At 43.6% G+C, this 25,502-nt stretch overlaps 7 protein-coding genes and 1 pseudogene across 7 annotated transcripts; 5 read left to right on the top strand and 3 right to left on the bottom strand.

Moving 5' to 3' along the window:
- The first annotated feature begins 4,782 nt into the window (after positions 1–4,782).
- LOC131294055 (uncharacterized) lies at positions 4,783–5,406 on the top strand (annotated as a pseudogene).
- A 2,777-nt stretch (positions 5,407–8,183) lies between these two features.
- Positions 8,184–9,933, top strand: LOC131293801 (ADP-dependent glucokinase). The gene is made up of 3 exons (XM_058321859.1): positions 8,184–8,564; positions 8,625–8,789; positions 8,852–9,933. The coding sequence occupies exons 1-3, from the start codon at positions 8,224–8,226 to the stop codon at positions 9,831–9,833; spliced, it is 1,488 nt and encodes a 495-aa protein (XP_058177842.1). The 5' UTR covers positions 8,184–8,223; the 3' UTR covers positions 9,834–9,933.
- A 275-nt stretch (positions 9,934–10,208) lies between these two features.
- Positions 10,209–11,451, bottom strand: LOC131292652 (uncharacterized). The gene has a single exon (XM_058320844.1). It carries the CDS (start codon positions 11,449–11,451, stop codon positions 10,381–10,383), a length of 1,071 nt encoding a protein of 356 aa, XP_058176827.1. The 3' UTR covers positions 10,209–10,380.
- Positions 11,452–11,823: 372 nt separating this feature from the next.
- LOC131293116 (HMG box-containing protein 4) lies at positions 11,824–13,246 on the top strand. The gene is made up of 5 exons (XM_058321231.1): positions 11,824–11,910; positions 11,974–12,125; positions 12,194–12,394; positions 12,477–12,707; positions 12,782–13,246. Exons 1-5 carry the CDS (start codon positions 11,886–11,888, stop codon positions 12,956–12,958), a joined length of 786 nt encoding a protein of 261 aa, XP_058177214.1. The 5' UTR covers positions 11,824–11,885; the 3' UTR covers positions 12,959–13,246.
- A 33-nt stretch (positions 13,247–13,279) lies between these two features.
- On the bottom strand, positions 13,280–15,278 carry LOC131293006 (UBX domain-containing protein 6). Its single transcript, XM_058321121.1, has 2 exons — positions 15,149–15,278; positions 13,280–14,986 (listed from the first exon to the last, which is right to left on the bottom strand). The coding sequence occupies exon 2, from the start codon at positions 14,875–14,877 to the stop codon at positions 13,552–13,554; it is 1,326 nt and encodes a 441-aa protein (XP_058177104.1). The 5' UTR covers positions 14,878–14,986; positions 15,149–15,278; the 3' UTR covers positions 13,280–13,551.
- Positions 15,279–16,020: 742 nt separating this feature from the next.
- On the top strand, positions 16,021–17,151 carry LOC131289925 (ribonuclease kappa). Its single transcript, XM_058319277.1, has 3 exons — positions 16,021–16,169; positions 16,296–16,415; positions 16,511–17,151. The coding sequence occupies exons 1-3, from the start codon at positions 16,101–16,103 to the stop codon at positions 16,607–16,609; spliced, it is 288 nt and encodes a 95-aa protein (XP_058175260.1). The 5' UTR covers positions 16,021–16,100; the 3' UTR covers positions 16,610–17,151.
- A 435-nt stretch (positions 17,152–17,586) lies between these two features.
- Positions 17,587–19,834, top strand: LOC131281461 (DNA primase large subunit). The gene has a single exon (XM_058310797.1). It carries the CDS (start codon positions 17,634–17,636, stop codon positions 19,335–19,337), a length of 1,704 nt encoding a protein of 567 aa, XP_058166780.1. The 5' UTR covers positions 17,587–17,633; the 3' UTR covers positions 19,338–19,834.
- A 2,478-nt stretch (positions 19,835–22,312) lies between these two features.
- Positions 22,313–24,903, bottom strand: LOC131282387 (transcription factor Jra). The gene is made up of 2 exons (XM_058311835.1): positions 23,533–24,903; positions 22,313–23,458 (listed from the first exon to the last, which is right to left on the bottom strand). The coding sequence occupies exons 1-2, from the start codon at positions 24,167–24,169 to the stop codon at positions 23,133–23,135; spliced, it is 963 nt and encodes a 320-aa protein (XP_058167818.1). The 5' UTR covers positions 24,170–24,903; the 3' UTR covers positions 22,313–23,132.
- Between the last annotated feature and the right edge of the window lie 599 nt (positions 24,904–25,502).

Raw genomic sequence — 25,502 nt, 5'->3', positions numbered from 1 at the left:
TTTTAGATGCACAAATGCATCAATATATTTCGATGGACCTGCTTCGTCAGTTGCTTCGTTTGATAATTCTTAACTCCTCATTTGTATTGATCGAAAATCTGTACCTGTAGTGTTTAGATCTGGCGTAAGGTTCTGCGTACCATCTGAACGAGATTAATCTAGTAACATGTGTGTATAGCTTGGGATCTTTTCTTCAACATCAGCAATCGCAATGAGGGAAAGTAAATTGGTCTGCAGTCGTACCAGATAAGAATCTTCCATAGGAGTGGCTGGGGTAATACGCACCCCTGAGGTAATATGCACCCTTTCCCATTTCCCTTGAAAAACGAGTTTTGGACGCGTAAAAAGTAGTCACGCTGTAAGATCAAACTAAAATATGGTCACCCTGTGAGTTTGATAGCTCTACATCAACAGAAACGCGAAATAAACGCAAAACAAAATCATTCTCAGCTCAGACAGTTTTTGTTATAATGTGACGTACCATACCAGTACCGCTAAGTAATATTAAGTGCAAAACCCGATATTTGCCCACGAGGAATACGAAATTTAGTGAATTGAGAATCAGTGCTTGAGACTGTTCATGAAATTTTCGGAAAGTATGCAGATTTACTCATCTTTTAGTTGAAAATGTGTTCAACTATGAATGGGGGCAATATGCACCCAGTATGTCGGGGTAAAATGCACCAGTTTGTAAACAAACTATCTTTATTTGACGGTGGATATTGCCTCTTTGTTGTGGTGCGTATTGCTTCTTTGTTGTGGTGTGTATTGCCCCTTTGTTGTGGTGCGTATTACCCCTAGCAAAGGTGCGTTTTGCCTCAACCAGATACAGATCGATCAAAAATTGAACTTTTTCAAAACTGAAAAATAACGTTTTTCTTAGCAAAAAAGCAAACATTCCTGAACTGGTAACTAGTTTGAACCTTTATGAATCCTATTCAGTGATAAAATCAACAATCAAGAGCCAAGTTGTTAGAAAATTTTATAGTTTTCCTTAAGGGGTGCGTTTTACCCCATCCACTTCTATCACTACGACCAATAGAACCCAAATATTCAATCGAATGTATCAAAAATTCGTTTTCGTACAGAGCAATTTGCACATCACTACTAATTCCCGGCAACATTTTTTCCCTTTCTTGGTTAACGACAACTGGGATTTATTCTCCAGGATTTCCCTTTTATTTGCTGCTTGAAATAAATGTAGTGTTTTGTAAACTTAATTTATTTTTATGTTACGTTACGAGAGAATGTCAATATGTCATGGAAAAAAGTTATCAGAAAAATGAAGTCTTCTTACCTCTAGCCATTTGTCTAGCCAACATAACTTTGAATCAAGTCGTGTTTTGCTTGAGGGATTATTTAGAACTGAACCTCGCACAGATGGCTTTCACAAAAGACTGCAAGCTGATGTTATAGGGATTATTTAGAACCGAACCTCACACAGATGACTTTCACAAAAGACTACAAGCTGAGGTTATGTCCACAAAAAAGTAAAAAGCTTAACGATTCGAAAACTGCTGAAAATTTACAACCAGGAAGATTAGATATAATGCTATGTCATAAATATCTTTTCTTGGAATGTCTAGCGCTAATCCTGATGTGCGTGAGGGGTGTTTTTCAATTCAATAAAATATCAAATTCCGTGAAAATACAAATATGTTTTTACCTTCTTCTTCTTCTTCTTCTTGGCCTAACGACCTTGTTGGTCATGCTTGCCCGATAAAGGGCTTAACCTGTGGTCACAGCTTTGCGCAAACGCATGCGGTTGCGATTTTGATCTATCAAACGAGCACAGCTTTTTGCTAAAAATAATACTTTAATGTTTGAATATACCACTTATATGAGCATAGAATCTCATTAAAATCTACTAGGAATAATATTTAATGTTGACATATAAAAACGCAAGAGTCTGCGGCAAGAATCAAACTCGTTTGATTTTTTAGTACAGAAACCGCAAGGTCTTGCGTCTGCGGTGACAGCCCATGACAGCTCCTATCTCTCCCATGGGAAAAAACGCAACCGCATGCGGTTGCGCAAAGCTGTGACCAGGGGGTTTACCTGTAAAAGTTGAAGTTAATCTTCAAGAGTTGGGGAATCACACTGCGTGTAGAATAATTGAAATGCAAAAAGCAGAAATCTGGCGACACCTTTCATCTTCTTTGTGTGATTCACTAAGCGTCGTATTATTGCGCTCGTGGGGCATTGACGGATCTAGTGGACACAGCATTTACAATCAACTGTTTCATGGTCCCGGAGAAAATGCTGCATCAGACAGTGAATTACTAGTATCGGCATTAACGCCTATTCGTCTTTCGTTCATTAGTGACGATTCAGATCTTCTTCTTCTTCTTCTTTTCTGGCCCGCTCACAGTTGAGCACGTCGTGCTGACATGGCCTGGTCACCAATCGTTTTCCAGGTTGCTCGGTCCATGGCTGCAGTCCTACAACCCCGGTCGCATCCGATGTCTCGCAGGTTCTGCTCCACTTGGTCCATCCACCGAGCTCGCTGAGCTCCTCGTCGTCTCGTGCCGGGCGGGTCGCTGGTGAGCACCTTCTTGGTGGGGCATGAGTCCGGCATCCTCATGACATGCCCCAACCAACGAATCCTGCCGGCCTTCGCCACCATCAGGATGTCCGGCTCGCCATACAGCTTAGCTAACTCGTGGTTCATCCTTCTCACGCCCTCCACACGCCCTGCTCACACACACCGCCAAAGATAGACCGGAGCACGCGCCTCTCGAAGACTGCGAGGGCGTTGGCGTCCTCCGTGAGCAGAGTCCAGGATTCATGCCCATAGAGAACGACCGGTCTAATCAGCGTGCGGTATATGACACATTTCGTGCGTGGGAGAAGCCATCTGGACCGTAGGAGTTTGTGGAGTACATAGTACGCACGATTCCCCTGAACAATGCGCCTCCGGATTACGCAGCTCACGTTGTTGTCCGGAGTTACGACAGTGCCGAGGTAGCAAAACTCCTCTACTATCTCAAGTTCGATTCAGATATCATCTGGATAAACTTGATGCCCCAAAGTGTTAGGTTCTGCAGGCCAATTGTGATCGAGTTTGCGAGAGAGTCAAAAGAAAAAGTTATATAAACAGTAGACGAAATCAAAAACCAAATAACCAGGTTAGTTCCTTATACAATTCAGCTAAATGAAACAAGTTATGTGGCGGTAAACTATTCATTTTATATGAGTTTAATTGATAGAAAAAATTGGCTTATTTAACTGACACTCTGTATATGCAAACATGATGCAAAAACAACAGAAATGAACAGTGTAGAGCACTTGAATGGATTTGTTCCAAATTCTGAGAATTTATCTTTTCGAGACATTTCGTACAGAATTGAATTTAAAAAATGGAAGGTTACTAAAAATTATTTAAAAAAATGCACAATGATCGAAAAAAAATGTATTGGAAAAGATGTACAAAAATTTGGTGTTAAAGTAGATGAACCAAGGCAAATGGGTGAAAATAGTACGACGCGAAACGTTTGTCGTCGGGCTTATTCAAACATAGAAAAATTGAGCGATATTTTGCAAATAGAAACAGAACTTAAGGTTTCGAAATATTTTAATAACCATCAACTGTTCACAGACTTTAAATCCAAAAACTATTGGTCTATATTGCAAAGACACATACATGTTTTACATACATCATTACAATTGGTACAAAATGCCTTCTACTGTCCAAAAAGTTCTTGCGTATGTAGATGACATAATTGTAAATGCCCCAGGTCCATTGGGATCCTTAGGAGAGGAAGCAGCAGAAGGTAGAAATAAAATATACAGAAGGAATAGAAGAGAACACGTCCCTAAAATGTAACAAGAATTCAATATTAAAGACATTTTTATGAGAGCATTACAATCATCTGATCCATACATAGCAACAATATCTCTGTCTAAATCGTTGAAAAATAAAAAAAAAAAACAAATCCCATACCCAGACGCAGTAAAAACATTCTTCGTAGATTACAGCTCCTCAAATAGTAACAGACCCTTGCCAATTCAAAACCAAGAATATGATGGTACAAGCTCAGAATAGTTCAGAAGTTTTGTCCGCGTTAATTATCAATTATTTTCCAGATAACAATATTTTGAATGAAAGTTTGTTGTAAATTAAGTCTGTTTTATATCAAACTAAAAAAAATCTTTAAGTTAATGTAAAAAAAAAGATTGAAAAAATAATGCACCTATAGAAAAAGAAAAGTCCAAAAATATGAAAAAAATAGACAAAATAGAAAAGTCCAAAAATATGAGGTTTTTGCAGCGCCACCTGGCGGGATTGTCTAGAAACATAATAATTTCGTGTAATATAATAGTATTACACGATATTACAATGAAAAAATGGCAAAACATTTCATTCAGAATTTTATCCCGGCAATTTGCTCTTTTCGCTCCATAGTGCAGGGGTATCCTTAAACCAGTTGTACCGGGTCGTTAAACTTCTACAGCAGGCTGTCACATCATCGTAGCAAGTTTCAATGGGTTTCCAGCATAAACTATCTATGGTACCTATCGCGAAAGCAGTCGATAAAATTTATCAACCCGTTTGATTATATCGACCGATAAATTTATCTACTCGAATTGGTATCGCGAATGTGTTCAACTGAGCAGTTGGTAAAATTATAACAACCCATAAAAATATCTATCGAGTAGTTTCGCCGTCTGTCAAATTACCATGGAAACCTAGAGTTTGTTTACTTTTAACAACGTTACAATTAGTGCGACTTCTATCGTATCGAGAAGCATTTTTGTTCGTGAAGCATCCAAAACATTAGAATGATAAATTCATTATTCTTTTCAAATGATGCGGAGAATGAAAAGGAGATAAATCTAGCGGCATACCGTAGGCGATTGAAGAAGCATTTTGATCCGCTTGAATTATCGGATAAAACGTAAGCGTATTGGCTCAACAATCGTTGCCACTGTTTTAACATGTTCCTTTTTCAGCTTCATTAACAATTACCGAGTTCCGAAGAGGCTGTTTGAAGAAATCCTTGCCAAAGTGGAACTAGCATAAGCATAAGCGTGGGTTATTGGCGGAAGAAAAATTGAGAACAAAACTGCGATTTTTTGCACAAGGGTCGTACCAACAAGGTGTTGGTAACGATTTTACTGTGGCAATTGCCCAATCTACTTTTTCTGCAACGCTAGATCAAACTCTAGCCGCGTTGGAACGTGAACTAGCGTATTTCATAACCATAGATATGACTGCCGACGAAAAAGCAGACGCCAGGAGATTATTTATAAAAAATTACCTGGCCTTGTGCAGTGATGTGCGACGATGGAACTCACATCAGAATTGTCGCACTTTACGACATCCCAATTCAATATTTGAATAGAAAAGAGGTTTACAGTTTAAACGCTTTAATGGTAAATATTAAATTTAACACTTCTTTATAAAATGCTTATTGATAATGATCTTCTAGATATGTGACCACAGGTAAATGATCCTATTTGTAGATAATACAATACAAGCCCAATATCTTTATACTTAGAAGAAAAATGAAACAGTGGTGACCGAACGATGAAGCTGTTGGGTTTGTCTATTTACATATTTACATTCTTGTATCCAATATTTATGATTTTTTTTATTGTTGTTTAGGGGACTCTGCTTATCCTTTAAAACCATGGATGATTAAGCAACGAATATTTCTATTTTTCTATTTTTTTCTTATACATTCACGTACTTTTTTCTACCAAGTTTTTGACCTGCTATTATTCTAAGGTTGTCTTAGAGTGGTACAGGGCCAATAAGATTCATGGTAAAATCCCAAATGAAGCCCCCCCAGCCAAAATCGCTGTCGTGGCTACACCATTTGTGAGCAGATGTACCTTAAAGGTATGCAATTGGTGAAACAAATGCCGTTGTGTGAACCGTTTGAATTGAAATCTCGTTAAATTAAAGATGATTATTATACTGGAAAGGATGTACAACATAAATTCCCTCATGCATAACTTGCATGAGTGTATGAAAATTCGGCTACGCCATCAACCTAGGGGTGCGGTATGAGGGGGGCCCACGGGCCCCCCTTATTTCACAAATTTATAACAAACTCCCTTTTTCGGTAGACCTAGCGCAGTCCGCTCGCTGCGCTCGCTGCGGGCGCGCCGCCGTTTCATACTCATTTTTTCACTCCGACTCATTGATTTATGATGTCCATCTTGCTCAGTTTAACCGATTAGTTCAAATCATTACAGCTTCTAACGGAACATCAACGGTTCAAATATTCAAACTGAATCGATGTGCCACCTATTGCATAACTTTCAGGCGCAAACGTGGAAAAAATGACGACGATGCGGCGTCGGGGGGGCTTCATTTGGGATTTTACCAGATTCATTTTGTACCTAAACCAAATTTCCCACAGTTTCGTCCCAAATGAAAAATACTGGGCAATCACAAAACTTTGTCTCAGGCGAAGTGGTGTAACAGTTAGAGATGTTTTTGGCAAGAGGAGGTGAACGGAAATTGCGAAAACGGTGTCTCCTTCCATGATACGGGTGTTAATGCACGAACCAAAAAACAAAATACGTGAATTTATAAGAACAGGGAACACAATGCATAACTGTACAAAAGAAAAATACTAATTTTTTTTATACCGTTGACATTTTTTGGAACCTCAAATTAATATACTTAATGAATTTTTGAAATTATAAAAGTTATAAAATATTTTGGAAAACACCTTTAAGTATCTTCGCTGAAAATTACAAATCGATCCGACAGCTCTATAAAATGAAAATTGGTCCGAAGTACGAGAAATATGGAACGTTTGAGGGGTATCGACCGACAACGGCAAATAAAAATTATTTAAATTTGTTTAAAAACTTGTTTTCTTTAGCAAAACGATAGTAAATTACTATTTCTAGGCATCCTAAAAGTTTCATGCTGATACGACAATCCAATCAATTGTTATTTGGGTAAAAGAGTAAATGAGGCCCCGGGCTAGATTCTCCTCTTCCTACTGGTTCACATTAAGCGCCTGAAGCTATGCAAAGCGCGACACATGCATTCGTTTCGAATTTTTGAACGCGAACGGTTCGCTTAAAAGACCATAACGGTTTAAACTAATCACGCAGTGGAGGTTGAATGCGGGTTAATATGCTTTTACATGTTAAGTTACTAGTAAGTAAACTATACCACACATGATGGACAGCATGAAACAATGAGTTTAGCCGAAGAAATGATTTGGAAACGGCGGCGCGCCCGCAGCGAGCGAAGCGAGCGGACTGCGCTAGGTCTACCGAAAAAGAGAGTTTGTTATAGTTTTGAGAAATAAGGGGGGCCCGTGGGCCCGAAATTAACGGTACACACTACGGTTCAAATACTCTTAGGTTGAATTTAACGAATTAATGTATCACCAATTGCATACATTCAGTTTAAACGTCCACAAGAGGTGTAGCCACGATCGAAAACATGGCGGCCGGGGCCTCATTTACTCTTTTACCGTTATTTGAATATAAAACTACAATAACTAGCCGTGTAGGCGGTTAAATAAAAAAAACAAATTTTAAAACAAAAAAAATTCACCAGAAAAATAAATTTTTTGATGGGCTAAAATGGTTAAAAAATAATAAGAAGCGAAAAATTAACACAGAATAACATTTTTACATTTTTTAAAATAAATTTTACCACGGTCAACAGCTCTTTTCAGTATATCGGATGGGTTGAGGCAGTAGTTAAATATATCGGTCGATATAAAAAAAGTGTTTCGTTCGCGATGCAAATTAAAGACTTTTTTAACAACTGCTAGATTTTTCCCCACGATTTGTACGGTAGCCATGGCAATTGTACACGCGTTTTTACGGGTTGATAAATTTGATGCGTTGCGATACCATTCCGCCATTACTGTCATTATATCGGTCGATATGTTTATCGACCGGTTGTTAACTTGGTTCGCGATAGGTACCTATGATCTATCTAAAATACATGAAGAAATATGGGGTCAAAGGATCTGTAATCACAACGTTACGTTACACTTCGAAAAACACTGTATTTCCGCCGTCAAATTCTTTAACCAAAATGTCAATTTCACGAACAATCATATTGACATTTCAACAGCAACAAATCGCCAACGTCAACAAAAACAACCGCTCCAGGACATTTCCGTTTGTATCAATAAACCGGTATTTTGCGTTACGATCAAATCGCCAAACGATTTATTCTGCGTAGGGATGTTTTAGTGTTTCTTTTATTCTACGGGTTTTGCACCACACGTTGAAATGTTTTCGCTACTCAGCACGGCAACAATGCTGGGTGCGTTTACCGCACTGCTTGCCATCGTCTTTCAAGCGTATCTGGCATCGAACGAATTGGTCAAGTTGACCGTGGTCCTGCAGCATTTGCGCGACCTAGAGGTGGAGTTTCCGGTGAACGGACCACGAGTGGCCATCGGGTATGGATCTTGCAGCGATCTGCACGTGCGGGCGGTCGATTTCCTCCAGTATAACGACAACATCCGAACGGAATTGAACGCAACCGAGTACACGTTCGACGACATAGCGAACGAGGAGGAATTTCTTCTCAATTTTGCCTACTATTTCCAACGTGGAGCGGCAGCAGAGTGAGTATTTCCGGAGATGAACGTAGTATGGATTTCATAAGCAGAACTTTACTTTTCCAGACGGTTCACAGCCAATCGAGAGATGTTTTTAGAGCTAGTTCAAAGGGCGAAAAAATCGCCCTCCGTCCAGCATCATTGGGCGCTCGGCGGCAACGCTCCGGTCATCGGAACGCGGATGGCCATCGAAGGAGCCAATGTAATTCTAGGCGCAAAAATGTCTTCCAAGTACGTCAATTGTTCCGTGACTCAGCCAACAAAAAATATCGCCAATTTTTCACTTCTTCCAGATTGAAAACACATCTCAAGGAAGAGGTACACCTAACCGGAAGCCTTATCGAGGACGATGATATTCATCTGATCCTGGAGTACAATACTGGCGATACCTGGGGGGATCTGGTTTCGCCACGTGCAAACCGCTACATTCTACACAACGACCACCACAATCCGTTCCTCAGTTCGCTGGAAGAGTTCGATGAGCCGCTGCGCAACTTCCAACCGGACCTTTTCATCGTAAGCGGACTGCAGATGATGGACAATTACGTCTATCCACCCGGTGTGCGCGAAGCACGGCTGGAAAAAGTACGCCAGCAAATGCAGGCCCAGTCTCGACATCCCCAAACGCTCATCCACTTCGAGATGGCCAGTTTCGTTGAACTGGAGCTGCTGCAGCTTCTCCGCCACAAGGTACTACCGTACGCCGACTCGATCGGTATGAACGAGCAGGAACTAGACAACCTGCAGCAGGTGCTCGAAACGGGCAAGATAAGTCTCGTGGCAGACTGTAACCCGCGGGTGGCGCACTCCCTCGATCAAGCCCGTGCCGTTTTTCGTAAGCTTAATGCCGAATTTTACCAACATTCCACGGCCGACAGTACCCGCCGACCACTGTCCCGTATTCACCTGCACACGCTCGCCTATCAGGCCTTCATCGTAGCCAAGGACAGTCGCTGGCAGAACACGAAAAATGCTGCCGCAAAAGCTTCCCTTACTGCGCACCGCCACGTTTGTGCGACGAACATCGTTAATCCCGATGCGGCGTACCTGCAGATGGACGACAGTTTTGCCGTATCGGCCAAAGCGGGTGCGGATCGTGTGCACTTTAACAACCGTGATCCTGTTTCGTGCTGGGAAGAATCGATCCTCATCGATGGAACCCGATCGGTGGCGGTGGAAATCTGTGTTGCACCGGTTTTAATTTGCAAACATGCCATACAGACGGTGGGGGCTGGCGATAACATTTCCGGAGCGGGTTTGGTGCTGCAAATCTAGCACGAAAATAGGTTCCATTTTTATTGAAATTATTATAAGACTGCTTATCCTGGTGTTCAACGTAAGTACGGGCTCTATTGAGATTACAGTTACCATCGTCGGTGTGCATTACCAACGTTTTTGGGCAAACTAATTCCGCTTATTGACAACATTACTTTTCTTAAACGAAAAGCCGCTTTTCCGGCTTGACCGAGATAGCAATATTATACTCGAAAGTTTAGTCAACCCATTCCATTTTAAGACCTCTGCGTTATTAAGTTTTACAATAATCAATCGTTTTTTAACTTGTCGCTCTTTCCACTCACTTTCAATGCAAAGGATTAGAAATAAATGACGACTAATAAAAAAAAGATAAAAAGAAAAACGTATAAATCATTCCGTTAAAAACTTTATTACATACTTGCAGGCAAAAAATATAGGACGCTCCCCAAAAATTAACTATATTCGTAATTGATGCACAATACAATTCCCTATTTTATTCGTTCCTCTCGCTTCGGAACCTCATAGAATAATTTAAAAAAGCTCTGCACCTCTTACTTTAACAGTATCAAAAACTTTTCATAATATACTCGATACACTTGCTGCATTCGTTCACCTCAGCCCAATCCGAAACCATGGCGGTCAGCTTGTGCTGCAAGCGGACAACACGATCCCTACCCAGGGCGGTCGAGCCGTGCTTCAGCGCATTGCTGGCATGGTGCGAAAGCAGCTTGAAGCAGTAACGCCGGACGGCGTTGTGTTTGGCGTTCTCGTACACCGGAGTTTCGCGTACGTGAGTCCACGCCATCATTACGTAATCGAGCAATGCGTCCCAGTGGCGCGAGGTGTACAGGTTCTGCGACTGACCGTAGACGGTTTGCTTGAACGTAGCCAAATGTGTGGCGGCCCGTAGGTACCCGTGCCCGTCCGTGCGGCACAGGAACTTTTGATTGGGAACGCTGGCGAAGATATTCTTCTTCTGCTTGATCAGCTCCCCTTCGAGTGGTGCGATATCCGGGATGGGCAGTTCGTTGCGAACGGTGGCCTCCAGCTGCTCGTCTCTGGCCACCAGAGAACCGATTACGGCAATCAGCTGTTCACGGCTGTATCCTTTTAAAATTGTCTCCAACGGTATGGCATCATTTTGACGGTTCATAGCCGATTCTTCCACCTTCATCCGCTTCGTGCTAGATCCCGGCGAGTCCGTTACGCTCATACGTGCTCCAAGGAGCCGCTTTGAGTGGGGAGATACACCGCTCGTAGACGGTAAGGCCACATCGGACAGCTCCTGCATGAGGGACCGCTTGCGTGGCGAACTACGAAGGGTCATTGAAGAGATGTTCTTCGTGGGGGTTTTCATCGGCGAGAGAAACACCGAGCGATTATGGTCCGGAGACCACATGATCGTCGTGCGGCGTCTTCCACGTTGCCGAATGACATCCTCCTCCGGAGACAGCGTAGGAGTCATGATGCTGTCCGGAATGTTCGCTGAAGGACTGTCTATAACGCGCGGGGTGAGGGCCCTGCGACGGGTTGCGGCACCCTGTTCCGGGGACGCCGCCTCCATGGTCATGCCTGGTACGGTTGGCAGTTCCGCCAGTGGAGTGCGATTTCTCGGTGTGCTCGGTTGAAACGCCATCATTGACCTAAGGTCGGACGTTCGGGTCATCAGAAAAAAAAAACACAGCCCATTAGCTTATGAACGCTTTTCAAAACAAAACAAACATACTCTTTTTCCGATGCTGATCCGATGGTTTTCACAGTTTTTTGGACGATACAAAAAGCGTACACATAAATAGACGTTATTTCACATTACAGAAAACGACAAAGAAATCTTAAACGGAGCACAGTATTCACAAAATCACAAAATCACAAAATAAAGCGTCTGGCGCACGTCAACTCGCTATGCCAACTGAAAACTTCTTGTTTTCCCGCCAGAACGAAGAAATTTTCCGTTGAAATGTTTGCTGTCAGTTGTCAAACTATGACAAGTTGTCAAACTAGGTTAGGAAAGAAAAACGAAAACATTGAAATTTACGCAAAATCTACCTTTAGAAATACATCACATCAATTATGGATCATACACCGAAAACTCACAGTGAGTATATCCGCCATCAAATTTGGCTCGATTTCTGTTTAACTCGTGATGTAATCCTTTTAGTTGAGCAAGAAGTGACCGGTGTGTCACGGAGCGGACGGGTTTGCAAAAAACCAACGAAACTGATGGACTTCCAGTCCCCGGACGATATCGAGGCAAAGCAAAAGAAACCTTCAACAACGCAACGATTTGGTGCTAAATCATCTTATGCACAGGTACAAATGTTTGCGAATTGGTTTGTGGACAGTATAGCCTAGTACCAGTTTACTGCCTTTCCCGACAGGACGATTCGCACGGAACACAAGATGAGATGCATACGGAATCCGATGGAAATTACGATACACAGTCGAATGGATCGAGCGGCAGTGAGTCGATGACTAGCGACGACGATAACGAAGAAACCTACGGAGCCATGGACGATGAAGATAAGAGCGAGGGAGAACTCATGATTGACTCTACATCCAGAAGAGATATTGCGAAAAAGGTATCATGCAACTAGTGGTTTTAACATTTAGTTTACGAATAATTTGAGTGTATCCTTGTCTACTTCTAAGGCTTCCAAAAAGAAAAGTGATGCAAGCAGAAGGTCCGGGAAGTCGTCGAAAACCGGGGCAAATAAAACCACGTCGAGGCGTAAGAAAGTGAAGAAACGCACCAAACCGAGCACTCACAAGCGGAGGGACAAATCAGCGACCCATTTTAAGCCACCCGGTTGCCAACCGACCGATGTGGCTGCACACTTAAGTCTCTTAGGCGACAGTTTGACCGTCATAGGAGATCGTCTGAAGGAGCATAAGGTACGTAAGATTGCCTGGCACATTGTATTGATACACTGAAGGAGAAATGTAACTTCTTATCCTGTACATTCCAGGGGGAAGTGGCAATTTCTGGAAGCCTTTCCGTGCTGCTGGACAGCTTTCTTTGCGCCCTAGGTCCGCTGATGTGTTTAACGCTACAAATACCGGGAATGGAACGGAACTCGGACCATTTGAAGGAGCTGTTCCAAAACACACTGGATGATATAGCATATGTTATGCCCGGTTTGTAATAGTACTTATAGTCCTTTACCTAGTTTTAAACAATTTTGTCTCAGTTCCTAATAAAATCCAGCTTTTTCCTATCGTAGAAACTAGTTTAAGAAAAAAAAGAGGATACAATCGTGTCTTCCATTAGCTGGATAGTTATCTTAAGTTTTTGTAATGAAATTTATATTTAAGTTTTGAGGCATATTAATTCGCTCATAATCATAAGAACGTTCTTTCTCAAACAAAAGTAGAAATGATAAATGTCGGAAAATTATACAGAAAAATATAACGAATTTTTGAATGTTAATTCATTGCTCTGTATTTTACGATCACAATTATTCACACCAAACGGTTGGTACAATCTAATGAATGGTCAGGAAAGGAAATTGCCTCAAAGTAGCTTGCAGGGTGTTCTGGAAATTATATAACTTAACGACATGCGACTCTCAGCTTAACACATCTGAATGCCTCTGAAGTGCTACTTCTAGCTGAGACACACATACACACACGCGCGCACGCCTTAGAAACACGCTCGAAACTATCATATTACCGAGCTAGGGTACGTGTCGTTGGGCCATGAGTTTGTTAAAGATAATAACGTTAAATATTCTCTGACCTAAAACGATTGAATCAGCAGCATCAACTCTTCCTTTAGGTAGTCGGTTAAGCTTTTAGACTCGTTTTCGTAGCTAAAGTTAAACACCACCGTCGGTACGAGCCGCAGATCGTAGAGCGATTTCTCCTGCATCTCCGGATCGTCGAACTTCTGTCCGCCGGGGGAAACGAGAGTGAACTCGGCCGATTCGTGCATCAGGCAGGAATGTACGAAATCGTACACCTGACTAAGCTTTTCGTACACGTTGAAAGTACCTTGCAGGTATACGCCGTTCGGGAAGCGGATGCGTATGAGGGAAAACTTGTAGCGATTGATCGTACGAAGTTCTTCCTTCTCGCGCATTGCCTTCGTCTTGAGAATCTGGGCCTGTTCGAGTGCCTCAGTACGGAGCTGCTGTTCGCGCTTGATCTCTTCCGGCGACACGCGGAAAAAATCAGGCGGAAGGTTGCTTCGCTTGACCTGCGACGGTAGCAGCACCTGAAGGTTACGGTCCAGCTCCAACGGGATCGGCTCGGAAGCTTTCAGCGCTTCGAGGAGCACCTCCACCGAACAGTCTGGTTCGATGTTATCCTCCGACCAGATGAGATGAGGCTCACCGTCCAGCTCGATCTCGGCGAAGCCGACCGCGTGCAGGAACTCCAGTGCACCCTCGCACACCTTGATCTTTTCGCAAAACATCCGGTTCGTCATGCGGATCTTCTTGTACTTCTCTTCGTTCGGATTGTTAACGATGTTTTCGATGCATTTGCTCAGCGTTTCGATGCACACTTCTGCCTTGTCCTTGGGGTTGCAGTTGTAGATAATCAAACACGCCGTGAGACCCCGATCGGCGGCCAGCTGCTCGTAGAGGAACTCCTTGATCTTCACCTTCCACTCCTTGTACGGCAACACCTCTTCGCCGATCATCGGGCAGCGGAAGTAAACACCCTGGACAGCGAAATCTTTCTTGGCCTCCGCATCCTGCTGCTCGGTAGAAGATTGCCTTTCCCCATCGTGCTCGGCAACGTCCGCCTCTTTGGCCTTCTTTTCGGCTTCCAGCTCCTTCCGGACTTGCGCTCGGATGGCGGCCAGCGATGTGTTGAACTCTTTCTTATCCTTTCCCTCGAAACGCGCTAACGCTGCATTGGCGGCCGCTTTTGCCTGCGCCGACGGTTCACTCCTTTTGGGTGGTACGTAAACGTCGCCCTTGGAGGAACTGGCTTTCGAAGAGGAAGTGGGCGGCGGTGCGGTGGAGTTAAGCTTTCGGCCAGGTCCGGCGACACCAAACTTAAGCTTCGCTTCCGCCTTTTTCCTTGCAAAAAAGTTTTTGATCTTGCTCGGTGCCATCGTAGGAGTTTTTGAAAAGGCAAGATTGCTTAGATCCGAGGCGTGTGCTCTTTGGGAAGATTTAATCGGGCGACGGAAAGTTTCAACTCTTCAATTTCCTTCGCGGTGCCTGTAAGTAAAGGTCGCGAATGTAAATTCATGTGAATTGTGGGTGCTAGTTGTTCTTATCAGCACCAACGAAATTATGGAATACCAAATGGTTGAGTCATCGTAAATGAAAAAAGCAGCAAAGCAAAGCAAAGTACACCACTAAAACAGGATCGATACCTACTTGGCCGAATGAAGCGATTGGTGATCCGGTTGCCGTACTTTCGCCAGGACAGTGCAATGCACACCAGAAACGCGAGGAGGATAAATGAGAAGATCTTCAGAAGAAACAGCTGGAATACTGTAAAATCTAGCCACTGCGCACCACCGTCCAGTGCAAGCTTGGCTAGCTGCAAGGCTTCGCAAACGAAGCACCAGCCGGTGGTCAAGATGTTTAGTTCGTAGGGCTCTTCGTGTCGGTGCACAAGAACACTTTCACCAGTTTCGTCCGAATGACCGGGTGCTAGGGGGGTACTGGGAGCAGGTGCCGAGGGCGCTACGGCTGGCGCAATCTGCCTCCTTAGGGAGTTACCGACAATGTTCAGGTAGTCCGATAGCACCTTTGTGATGTTCAGCGACGACAATAAATCGAAAAACATTGAGCCTGCGAAGTAGCTGGATATGCGCGGCAGGGATGAAAGGTGAAGCTTATTTTTCTGATAATGACACAGTCACTGCGAAGGTGACGGTATTTACGTTTCGCTGTTTTGTTTTTATTCAGGCTTTTTGACAACGTCCGTTTACAATGCGATATCGTGCAAAAGACAGGGATTTATAAAGCCACTGCACTTTTGCTTTATTCTATTTAGGTTACCCTCAGAACAGAGCACAATTTACAATTTACAGATTGTGTTTAAATACGCTTGGACTAGATTTGAAACTGCGAGCATCGTTTTGTTTTTCACAACACTATCAAAGTAAACATCCCCAATGAAAATAATCTATTCTTCGCTTCGTCACACGATAGTATTTGCACCGGGGGACCATCTAGCTGTCACATGACCCCTTTTTTGACGTCTCGGATTTTGGTGTCTTGTGATCCACTGGTTCTGCAGGAAAGTAAAATTTTGGGCTGCCGTATTTTGCTCTTCGTTTGGAAGTTTCCACGGGCCGACCAGTATTGACACGAAACGAAAATGCCCATCTGCGGACCGAAACTATCGCTGTGCGGTTTGATTATCTCCGTTTGGGGCATAATCCAGCTGGTAAGAGTTGCTCCCGAAAAGGAATGCCCTTCCCGTTTGTTTATCATACAGACCAGTGGATGAGTAATCGATAATTGGTCCTTGCTAAACTATTGTCCTTTTTCTACCGTCTACCGTATCCTGTAGCTGCTGATGGGAGTGTTCTACTACATCAACAGTGTCGCCCTGATCGAAGATCTTCCGCTGGAGGAACACTATCCTACGCCGCAAGAGTTCTATGCGGCCGCTGACGTCGCGTATAGTCAGGTGATTAAAATCTGTGCCATCTCTCGATTACTTGACATTGATAAGTGTTGCAGCTTTTCATTAATTGATGATTGTGTGTGGAATCTTTTTTACAGAATGCCTACAATTGCTGGATCGCTGCCTGCATTTACGTCGTCACGTTGGTCGTCTCGGCCCAGCAGTTCCATGCGAACAGTCGCTCAACGGTCGCCTAATTTCATCAAACCTACCCTTCATCATTTCCCCTCCAAAGAACACAATGAAATGGTAAACTACTTCCTTCTTAACAAAAGAACAACCGGCTTTCCCTTTACGATGTAAATATGTGTTCGCCCTCCATTGGCTTCCCTTCTATCCGTTGCTGACCACAAAACATTCCGTACCCATCTTACGATTTGGTTAGCCATCGTCTCCCTTTACGCACGAAACCGACCATCTATTGCGTGCTTCGCAGATTCGGTGTTTCTAGTGGTGATCTAGCTTACGAACAACATCTTCTGAACCATACAGTGAAAATGAAACTGAAACACCGTAAACCATTCAATAGCAAACTTCGGACAGCGCAAGAAACCATTATTTTCCCTTCCGAAGGTACCAACGCACGCTCGTTAGGAGTGATAAATGTAAAGATACGGTAAATATATTCTGAAAGTTCAAACCAACAACAGTGTTATTACGTTCGGTTCAAATGCGTTACGTCTTACAATTTGTTACATATTTATCAGTTCTCGTTGTAATAAACAATAGAACATACCTATGGAAAATCGGATTTATATTAACGGTATTTAGGAGCTAGTCCCTGATGCTGGAAATAATTTTTATATCGCGCAAATGCTGTATTTAATGGGCTTCACTACAAATATGTTTCAACAGTAATATGCAATTCTCATCCTCAACAATGCGATAGTTTTCATATCATGGAGTCAAAAGGACATGTATTGAAATTGCCTAAAGAATACTGAAATACTCATTATATGCCTATTCTAAATCTAAACTTAAATTCAAATAGCATTAAATTGTAAAGTAAACTATTTTTTGGAAAGCACTGTTAAAACCTGCTATCGACGAATGTTTCATCGATTTGCGTTTAGTCGATGAAAAAGAATGACAGATCATTATGTTTTGGTTTTTTTTTAAATAATCTGCGCAGTCAGATTATGACAAAACGCGCGCAAATTCGCTTGGAAAATAAACATTGTGCAGCAGTGTCGTTTAGTTGTGAGTTTAACTTTCCGCAAAATGATGAACACACGGCAAAACTATTTAAACGCGAAACGATTCTCGGCAGAGCTGGCCCTCGAGCACATAGTACCGCATAATGTGTCGTTCTACCTGATTCCCCCGGTGGTGGACTTAACAATCGAAGAGTTTGAAAAGCTGGCACTGGAACGGCTGAAGATGCTTCGGCTGCTCGAGCAGGTTACGGCCAAAAACCCCAAGGTGTCGCCCGATGCGTGGCGCGAGGCTGCATTAGCCGAAGTACACCACGAGGGGCTCCGCACGTACGCCAAACTGTGTCGCGGAAACATGACCGATGACGTGAGCAAAGCGGCCCGTCGAAGGGATTATTTGTCGCACTTTATTCTCCGCTTTGCGTATTGCCGTTCGGAGGAGCTGCGCCGTTGGTTTGTGGCCCGTGAGATGGAATTGTTCCGGCTAAAGTTTGGTGCCCTGACGATGCGCGACGTAAAGGATTTCCTGGAGGTGTACGAGCTGGACTATCAACCGCTTTCCGACGAGGAAAAGGCGGCCATCTCGGAGCAGCTGTGCGCTAGCACTGCCAACCAGACGAGACTTAAGATCGAAACGAGCGACTTTTATGCGGTCCATTTCACGCAAGTGCTGAATCTGGTGCGTGATCGGAAGTGCTTCCTGAAGGGTGGCATAGCGTACATCCCACCCGAGCATTTCTTGCATGTGATCGGCTCCAAACACCAGCAGATCATCGAGGACGGGCTGAAGGCTCACCTGCGCATGCTGCCAACGTTGGAGATCGATGAGCGGTTTTCGATGCTTCTGAAATCGATTCACACGTCGTACACGGGCAAAAACTACACCGTAGCGAAGACGGGCTGCGTCCCGATCGAGAGCCTCGATCAGCTGTCGAAGAAATCGTTCCCACTGTGCATGCGCCACGTGCACGATACGCTTCGAGCGACCCACCATCTGAAGCACGTCGGTCGCATGCAGTACACGCTGTTCCTGAAGGCGATCGGTGTCACGATGGAAGACGCGTTGCGCTTCTGGCGCGAAGAGCTCACCCGTGGGAAGGTACCGATCGAAAAGTTCGAAAAGGAGTACGCCTATTCCATCCGTCACAACTACGGCAAGGAGGGTTCCCGGATCAACTACTCGCCGTTTTCCTGCCTCAAGGTGATCACCACACCGATCGGGCCGGCCGAAACGCACGGCTGCCCGCTGAAGAACATGGATGCAAGCTCGCTTAAAATGAAACTCACCGGCTTCGGGTTGAGTGCGATCGATGCCGACGATGTGGCCGGGTACGCGGCGAAGGGTCACTACCAGATTGCGTGCGGAAAGTACTTTGAAGTGTTGCACGAAACGAAGCTGGAGGAAGGTATCAACCACCCGAATCAGTACTTCGAGCTGAGTCAGTTAACGATGGCCGGGAAACCGACGACGGATCGGTCACGACAAAGCACCCAGCAACGCCAGTCGTACAGTCAGCATACCACCCAGGACAGTAACATCACGATCTTGGGCGATTCCAGTACGCTGAACAACGTGGACGACGATCAGGAGCTGTGGGAAATTATGGAATCGAAGGACAAGGAGGTGGACGGTACGGTCGGGGAGGATAGCCAGCCAAAGGTGGCAACCCAGACGAAACAAGCGGTTCACAGTAAATCGTCCTTGCAAAAACCCATCACGGCACAGGAATGGGAGGAAGAAGATTTCGATCTGCTTGGGTTGGACGAGTGAAGGTAGTGTGGTATGTTTTATTTTTTGTATTTATTTTCTTTTTTTATCACACATGATTCTTTGTACTGAATTTGGAAAAAAAGAATAGGAAAAGTACCCATGAGTGTTGTTGCTCGTAAATTGTTTTGAAAAGCTGTAGGGAGTTACGGCTGGCCCAAATGATTCCAATTATCAGAAGGAGAGAATTTTCCACTTAAACAATTTGTAAAAAATACAATACAGATTTAAAAAATTATGAACTTTTTTAATTCGTATGGTTTACACAAAAATGTAATTCTCGCTGATCGCATTAACCGAATTTTTTTTACAGAAAAAGTCTTATTTTTGCTTATTCGAGGGGCTCTCCAATATCCACTTGCTAAAACTACTGTAAATTCCAATATGTTGACACTGTTTTTATGGTTTTACGAAATGTTGCCAAAGATTAGGTGGATTTCAAAGAATCAGCAAGTAAAGTGACAACATATTTAATTTCCGGTCGTTTTGTCTAGCGTGTGGTATGTAGTTTTGTTCTACAGATGTAGGATAAGAACTTTTTTTGAGTCATTTTGTCAAAAAACTATTAAATTTAATGTTTTAAATAAAAAGTATCCCATAGCTTTAACATACTATTTTTGTTTAAATTTAAGGAATCTCACTGTTCAAATTTTAACATATTTCTTTGTGACTGCTCTACAATATTGCTTAAAAAACTGGTTTCATAATTATGTAAATAAGTATTATAGAAAAAACGCGTTTCAAATTTTTCATATAGTTTCCACCGAGAAGATCTCCGAATTGTTTGAGTTTTGATATCATATGGTTGTTAGCAACCAGCATGTCTAGTGGGGCATTAATGCACGTGATCGTATTTAATTCATGTTCGTTCAAACGTTTACACTTCTTTAACATTATGTTCGGTTGAGTGCTAGAAATGCGATTCTATTGGCGGAAGAATCAAAATCAATCTTTTTATCGCAAACGAAGTGAGCGTGTGTGTCGCAGCAACCTCATATTCGAGGATACTATGGGGGTGTTTCTCGTGGCATGGGGTAGGGAGTTTTAATCTAAAGGGAGAATATAATCGATCGATGGAGTTGACTGTAGATTTGAACAGTCTGGTGGTTTCACTAATCCAAACAGGCCCAGTGGAGAACTGAAACATAGAAAATGCATAAAAACTTTTTAAAAACGCCCTATGTCCAATCTTGTTGTTTAAAACTACTAGGATGACGTCCATCGAGAAGTTGTCCAATTTTTCCAATGCCAGGATCAACAAACTGGTGTAACCAACAATAGCACATATTTAGAAGTTTTGGAGCGCATCTGGGAAGAGCAAGAGGCTCTAAACCGGTTGAACTTTGTCCCAAAACCATTGACAAATAGGAAAATTTGCTTTTATGTTTTTGATAATTTTTTAAACAAAACATTTCTATTGGAGTTCCCAATAGAAAATTTCAATGCTTGTCTTATGAGCAATCACTGGAATTTCTGGAGAGAAATAAAGGGTCTATTTTTTAAAATGGTGCCTAAATATACAATATGCTTGATGGGGTTTTTCGCATTGTTGCGGATTTAAAAGATTCTTTCAGCATTATTCTTATAGCGACAATCGCTAAAACTTCCATCGTCGATTTTCGGTCAATTTTAAAAGTTCATCCTAGCGGGTCCATTTTTCACCGTTCAGATTCTTCGGTATCCAACTCCGCACGGCCGTAATTGGGTGATCCGTTGTCTTAACTTTTAACACCTCTAAATCCACCGCACCGCGAATGGCGAGTCAACGCTGTCAAGTATAACATGTTCGTTCCCATCCGACTTTACGACTCTCCCGCGCCGAAGGTCAACAACTCCATCCGACCGCATAAAACTGCCGCCTCTTCTACCATCATACCTTGGTGATGGTGGTGGTGACGTAATCTATGCTGCTGCAACCGTCGACCGTGTGGAATCTCGGTGTCGCGGGCTGCCTTTAGGATTCCTCGCAAACAAACAAACAAAGCGGAAGGTTGAACTCTTTCGATTTTCAGATACGAAAAAGATCCGCCAAACAGACACGCTCACACACATATATTGTTTCAGTTTAGGAAAATAATAATCTGTTTTATTTGTAAATATCTTCAAAAATAAAGTAGAAACGAAAGTAAAAACGCTTACGAATAAATATTCCAATGACTCTACACAGCACATGGTGCTTATAAGCTAGCTAAGAGTAATTGCATTCTGTGTAGTGATTTGCATCGTTTGCCCTTTTTTCGTTTCATTTCCCTTGATTCTTTGTTCTCGTGAATGCACCCCTCCCTCGGACCTACCCCGACTTCCTTATTCACTATACGTACAAAATCTATCTGAGAATCGAGGCGCCATCCAACCCGCTCGATGCGGTGGACAAGTACATTCTACACAGCTGTACCTTCCTAGTGCTTACGGAACTACGCTTACACTCTCCCCCCTGTGGCCATGTTCCCTTTTTTCCTTCCTTCTCTACCCGCTCGTCCGGCCACGTTCTTCTGCTATGGCAAATCTGTTTCTTCCGACTTGTTTTGATTGGCTTCCCAACTGGACAAACTTAACAACAACGGATTGCAGAAAATGAACCTATACTCCAATCGATTTGGGATAGGCTAATTAAAAATGATAAAAATACAGGTTTAGGATAAATATTTCTGTTTGTTAAAAGCGGCCGTGTGGGTGTGTGTGCACAAGAGACAGTGTGCTACAAAAGTGAAACAAACGGAATCAGTGAATGGGACTACTACAAACTGGTAATTGGTAAGACTGGAGTATCAGTTGTATGATAACGTTATCTGCCTGGGCGGGAAAGCAGATGGCCGATCATTAAAATATAAACTTTGCTTTAGAGGAACCAATCGAACTCTTAACGTCCCTAAATTGCTAATTAAAACTGCACCAAATGCATATGTGGTGCACAATATAGACTTATGGGGTATGACACTAGACTTCCTTACACCACCCACTCACATACACACACACACACACACACACACACGGACATTCACACAGAAACATGAACGGAATCGAGCCGAAACCAGCGCCCATCAAAGCTCAATCCAAACGACTAGAAGCACTTGTTTCTATCGAACGATCTTAATGTCTAAAAAAACTCTTGGAACTCTCCCATCCTTGCCTACGATTTCTATTATCTCCTGGCTTAAAGGCTAATATTCCTCACGACCCATTGCTTGTCCTTTTACTCGCCAAAGCATGCAGAAAAGCTCGGGCATTTGTCACTTTTGTAAGCCCGACAAAATATATAAGTGTATATATATTTATCGTACTGGTTAACGCTATGTTTATCCACCGTTGAATTCCTTTCCTTATGCTATGAAATTACAATACGTTTAAGGCATTTCTGTGTCTCACAATGGCAATTAGCTTTGTATACGCGTGTGCATGTACGTGTACGTGTGTGTTTCTTTGTGTGTGTGTGTGTATGAGTTTATGTTGTTCGTCACCTTCAAAAGCTGGGGAATCCCCTTAAAACGCACTTGGAAATGCGGTCTCCGCGTACCGGAGTGTACCAATGCCCGATTGGTACGCCGCGATTTCCTCTACCTCCTCCCTCCGTTGCGTCCTCTCGCGCATGGGTGTGTTTCACTAAAAGCCAAGCCAAAAGGAAGGACATGCAAACAGAGGGTTGACGGCATTCCGGGAGGTACACTCTCTACGCTCGGCACGATAGTGGGAAGATTTAGATAAACGTTTAAAGATAGGTAAAGAGAGAGAGAGAAAGGGGTGTTGGTCAGATCACCCGTAAGCAATGGAGAAACACGCGGGATGTATTTGCCGCGACTTTCAGAACTTTCCCACCAGCGTTATCGTACAGCCAGATTTGTGGTGCTCGAGCACTTGCTGTTTCAGCTGGAAGATGTGCTGCTTCAGGTTGCACACCATGCTGCCGAGCTCGGAGTTTTGTGTCTTCAGCTCCTTCACTTTGTCCTCCAGCTTGGAGATGCGTTCGAGTTTCCGCCGGCGGCACTTGGAGGCGGCCACCCGATTCCTTAGCCGCTTCCGCTCGAGCTTGATGCGCTCCTGGGACTCCATGTCGATCGGGCTGACCGGTGGTGACTGGTTGGCCGAGGTGGCCTGCGGTTCTTCCTTCACCAGCCCTGGGTAACTGTCTGTAGAAAGGGGCGAAAGGGGGTATTTGTTAGCTTCACTCTAGTTGCGCTGCAGTTGGGGTGCGGAAACTTACCAAGATTTGTGTACGTCATCTCACCGCCGCTCATACCATTAAGGCCCGCGGACAGGACGGAATTGCTGACGCTTGTCGCCGTGGTCGTGGGACACAGCTGCGCCTGTTCCGCCAACGAAACGACGATGCTCGTCGGCTGCTGATTGCTGCTATTTCCTATGCTACTGTTATTGTTGTTATTACTCGTACTGCTATTGTTGTTATTGCTCGTGTTCAGCTTATTGCACGTGTCCTTTTTGTGGATGTTCATGAGCGCATCCTCGAAGCCCTTAGCGAACTGCTGCTGCTCGGCGCTGGCGGACGGTGGGAAAATGATGGCACCGGGCGTTGGCGTCGGCAGGGCGGCATTGTGGCTGATGATTTTCTCCAACTCGGGCGACACCAGCTTCAGCAGCTGCATGTCGGGCGAGGGCAGCACCGAGGGCACGGTCACGGATGCATTGAACCGCGTCCTGCGCGCCTTTCCGGCGGACGGGTTCAGCTCCAAGGTTGCGGGCCGTTTCAACCCGTTGCCGGATGCGACCGCCGACGCACCGGAGGCCGACGAGGGGACGAACTGCGCGTTATTGTCTTCGTAGAAGGAACCCATCGTGTTGTTGTTGTTTGTGTTCTTGCTGCTCAGAACGTTGTTTCTCATTCTCGCTGATTGTCACACACGACACACGCACACTGCGCGTCCGTTTGGGTCGATTTTAAATAAGGAAAATTCACCCGTTTTCGTCCTTTCTAGAATATTTGAGTAAAACAAACACCAAAACGGCACACTCTTCTCCTTCTCGTCTTTTCTTAGCACACAACTGTCAAGCTGTTTGCAACCGAAATGTCAAAATATCACACACGCAACCTTGGATCGCACGAACAAAGTACGCAAAACACAAAGTATGGATATTACCACTACGACGATGGCTCGACCGTTCCCGACGGAGTTGGCGACAAATGAGATTTCGCAATTGTAAAGCGCTTAATTTATGCACTGCCCGTGGTGAACTATGGGGCGCGGTAGGTTGTGTTTTTTTCTTCACTCAGTGGGTTTCTTTTTCCCACACACTCACACAACTCTTAACCCACAGACGGTACTGCGGGGGTTTTTATAATCCTGACACCTTTTTGTCACTTTAATTTGTTTTCAACGTACCATTTTCAGGCAAAATGCTGCCTCACATAAACACACAAAACGACGGGACCAGATGAGATGGTAAGTATATGCTATTGCGATTCTTTTTGCTTTTGTTTTGTATTGACTTCATAAGCACTTTGCTCACTGGATTAATGTTGTCCCAGGCGCGAAAATATGTCCGCCAAAGAATCGACGAGTCGCACCGACGACAGAAATGACGACACAGTGCTACGTGGACCAACAACCGCACCGCTCGAAGGTAGAATTGCGAATGAAAGCTCTGGCGGTTGTGTTCGTTGGTTTTTAACATATGATTCATGATGCTAAAAATAGCCCCGGAGACGTCATCCGGGTGCGACGCGATTGGTCCGCTTGGATCGGTCGTGCATGTCGGATCTTGTTTTACCACCGAGCTTCGGTTGTGTGTGTGTTACTGCAGCTGTGTGGGACGTTCGTTGATGGGTGTGTTTGTGCTACGCTGCTTGTAGGTACAGAGTTTTGCAAGCAATTTGGCAGGCAGGTTGTTTTTTGTAATTATTTTTGGTAAAATGGTCGACATTGCTGGGGTTATACAATTGTTTTAAAGATTTTTGAATTTTGTATTAGGGAAAAGTATGTTTATGTTGTGTATTTTTTTTTAAAGGTCACTCTTTTTGATGATACCATGCCGTTGGCTTTGAAAACATGTTTGGATTTATTCAGATGATATCTTTAGTAAACAGTATGTTAGCCTAAAATAAAAAATATTTAAAAATAAATTAGCAACTTATAAGATGCAACTATTGGTCTGTCGGTCTAAGTAGATAACAACTGGCATCAACAAGTGCTTATCAAAGTTAATATTCTACTTTTA

This window comes from Anopheles ziemanni, chromosome 2 (genome assembly GCF_943734765.1).
Source record: "Anopheles ziemanni chromosome 2, idAnoZiCoDA_A2_x.2, whole genome shotgun sequence".
Classification (NCBI taxonomy): Eukaryota; Metazoa; Arthropoda; class Insecta; order Diptera; family Culicidae; genus Anopheles; species Anopheles ziemanni.
Note: the sequence above shows the minus strand (reverse complement) of the source record. Positions and strands in the feature narration are given on the sequence as shown.

Coding starts and splice junctions, on each gene's coding strand:
- LOC131293801 (XM_058321859.1), top strand. CDS start 8,224: ATGTTTTCGCTACTCAGCACGGCAACAATGCTGGGTGCGTTTACCGCA. Junction 8,565..8,624: donor CAACGTGGAGCGGCAGCAGA/GTGAGTATTTCC, acceptor TTACTTTTCCAG/ACGGTTCACAGCCAATCGAG. Junction 8,790..8,851: donor GGCGCAAAAATGTCTTCCAA/GTACGTCAATTG, acceptor CACTTCTTCCAG/ATTGAAAACACATCTCAAGG.
- LOC131292652 (XM_058320844.1), bottom strand. CDS start 11,451: ATGGCGTTTCAACCGAGCACACCGAGAAATCGCACTCCACTGGCGGAA.
- LOC131293116 (XM_058321231.1), top strand. CDS start 11,886: ATGGATCATACACCGAAAACTCACA. Junction 11,911..11,973: donor TCATACACCGAAAACTCACA/GTGAGTATATCC, acceptor TAATCCTTTTAG/TTGAGCAAGAAGTGACCGGT. Junction 12,126..12,193: donor CTAAATCATCTTATGCACAG/GTACAAATGTTT, acceptor CTTTCCCGACAG/GACGATTCGCACGGAACACA.
- LOC131293006 (XM_058321121.1), bottom strand. CDS start 14,877: ATGGCACCGAGCAAGATCAAAAACTTTTTTGCAAGGAAAAAGGCGGAA.
- LOC131289925 (XM_058319277.1), top strand. CDS start 16,101: ATGCCCATCTGCGGACCGAAACTATCGCTGTGCGGTTTGATTATCTCC. Junction 16,170..16,295: donor TTTGGGGCATAATCCAGCTG/GTAAGAGTTGCT, acceptor CGTATCCTGTAG/CTGCTGATGGGAGTGTTCTA. Junction 16,416..16,510: donor CTGACGTCGCGTATAGTCAG/GTGATTAAAATC, acceptor TCTTTTTTACAG/AATGCCTACAATTGCTGGAT.
- LOC131281461 (XM_058310797.1), top strand. CDS start 17,634: ATGATGAACACACGGCAAAACTATTTAAACGCGAAACGATTCTCGGCA.
- LOC131282387 (XM_058311835.1), bottom strand. CDS start 24,169: ATGAGAAACAACGTTCTGAGCAGCAAGAACACAAACAACAACAACACG. Junction 23,459..23,532: donor GATGACGTACACAAATCTTG/GTAAGTTTCCGC, acceptor CCCTTTCTACAG/ACAGTTACCCAGGGCTGGTG.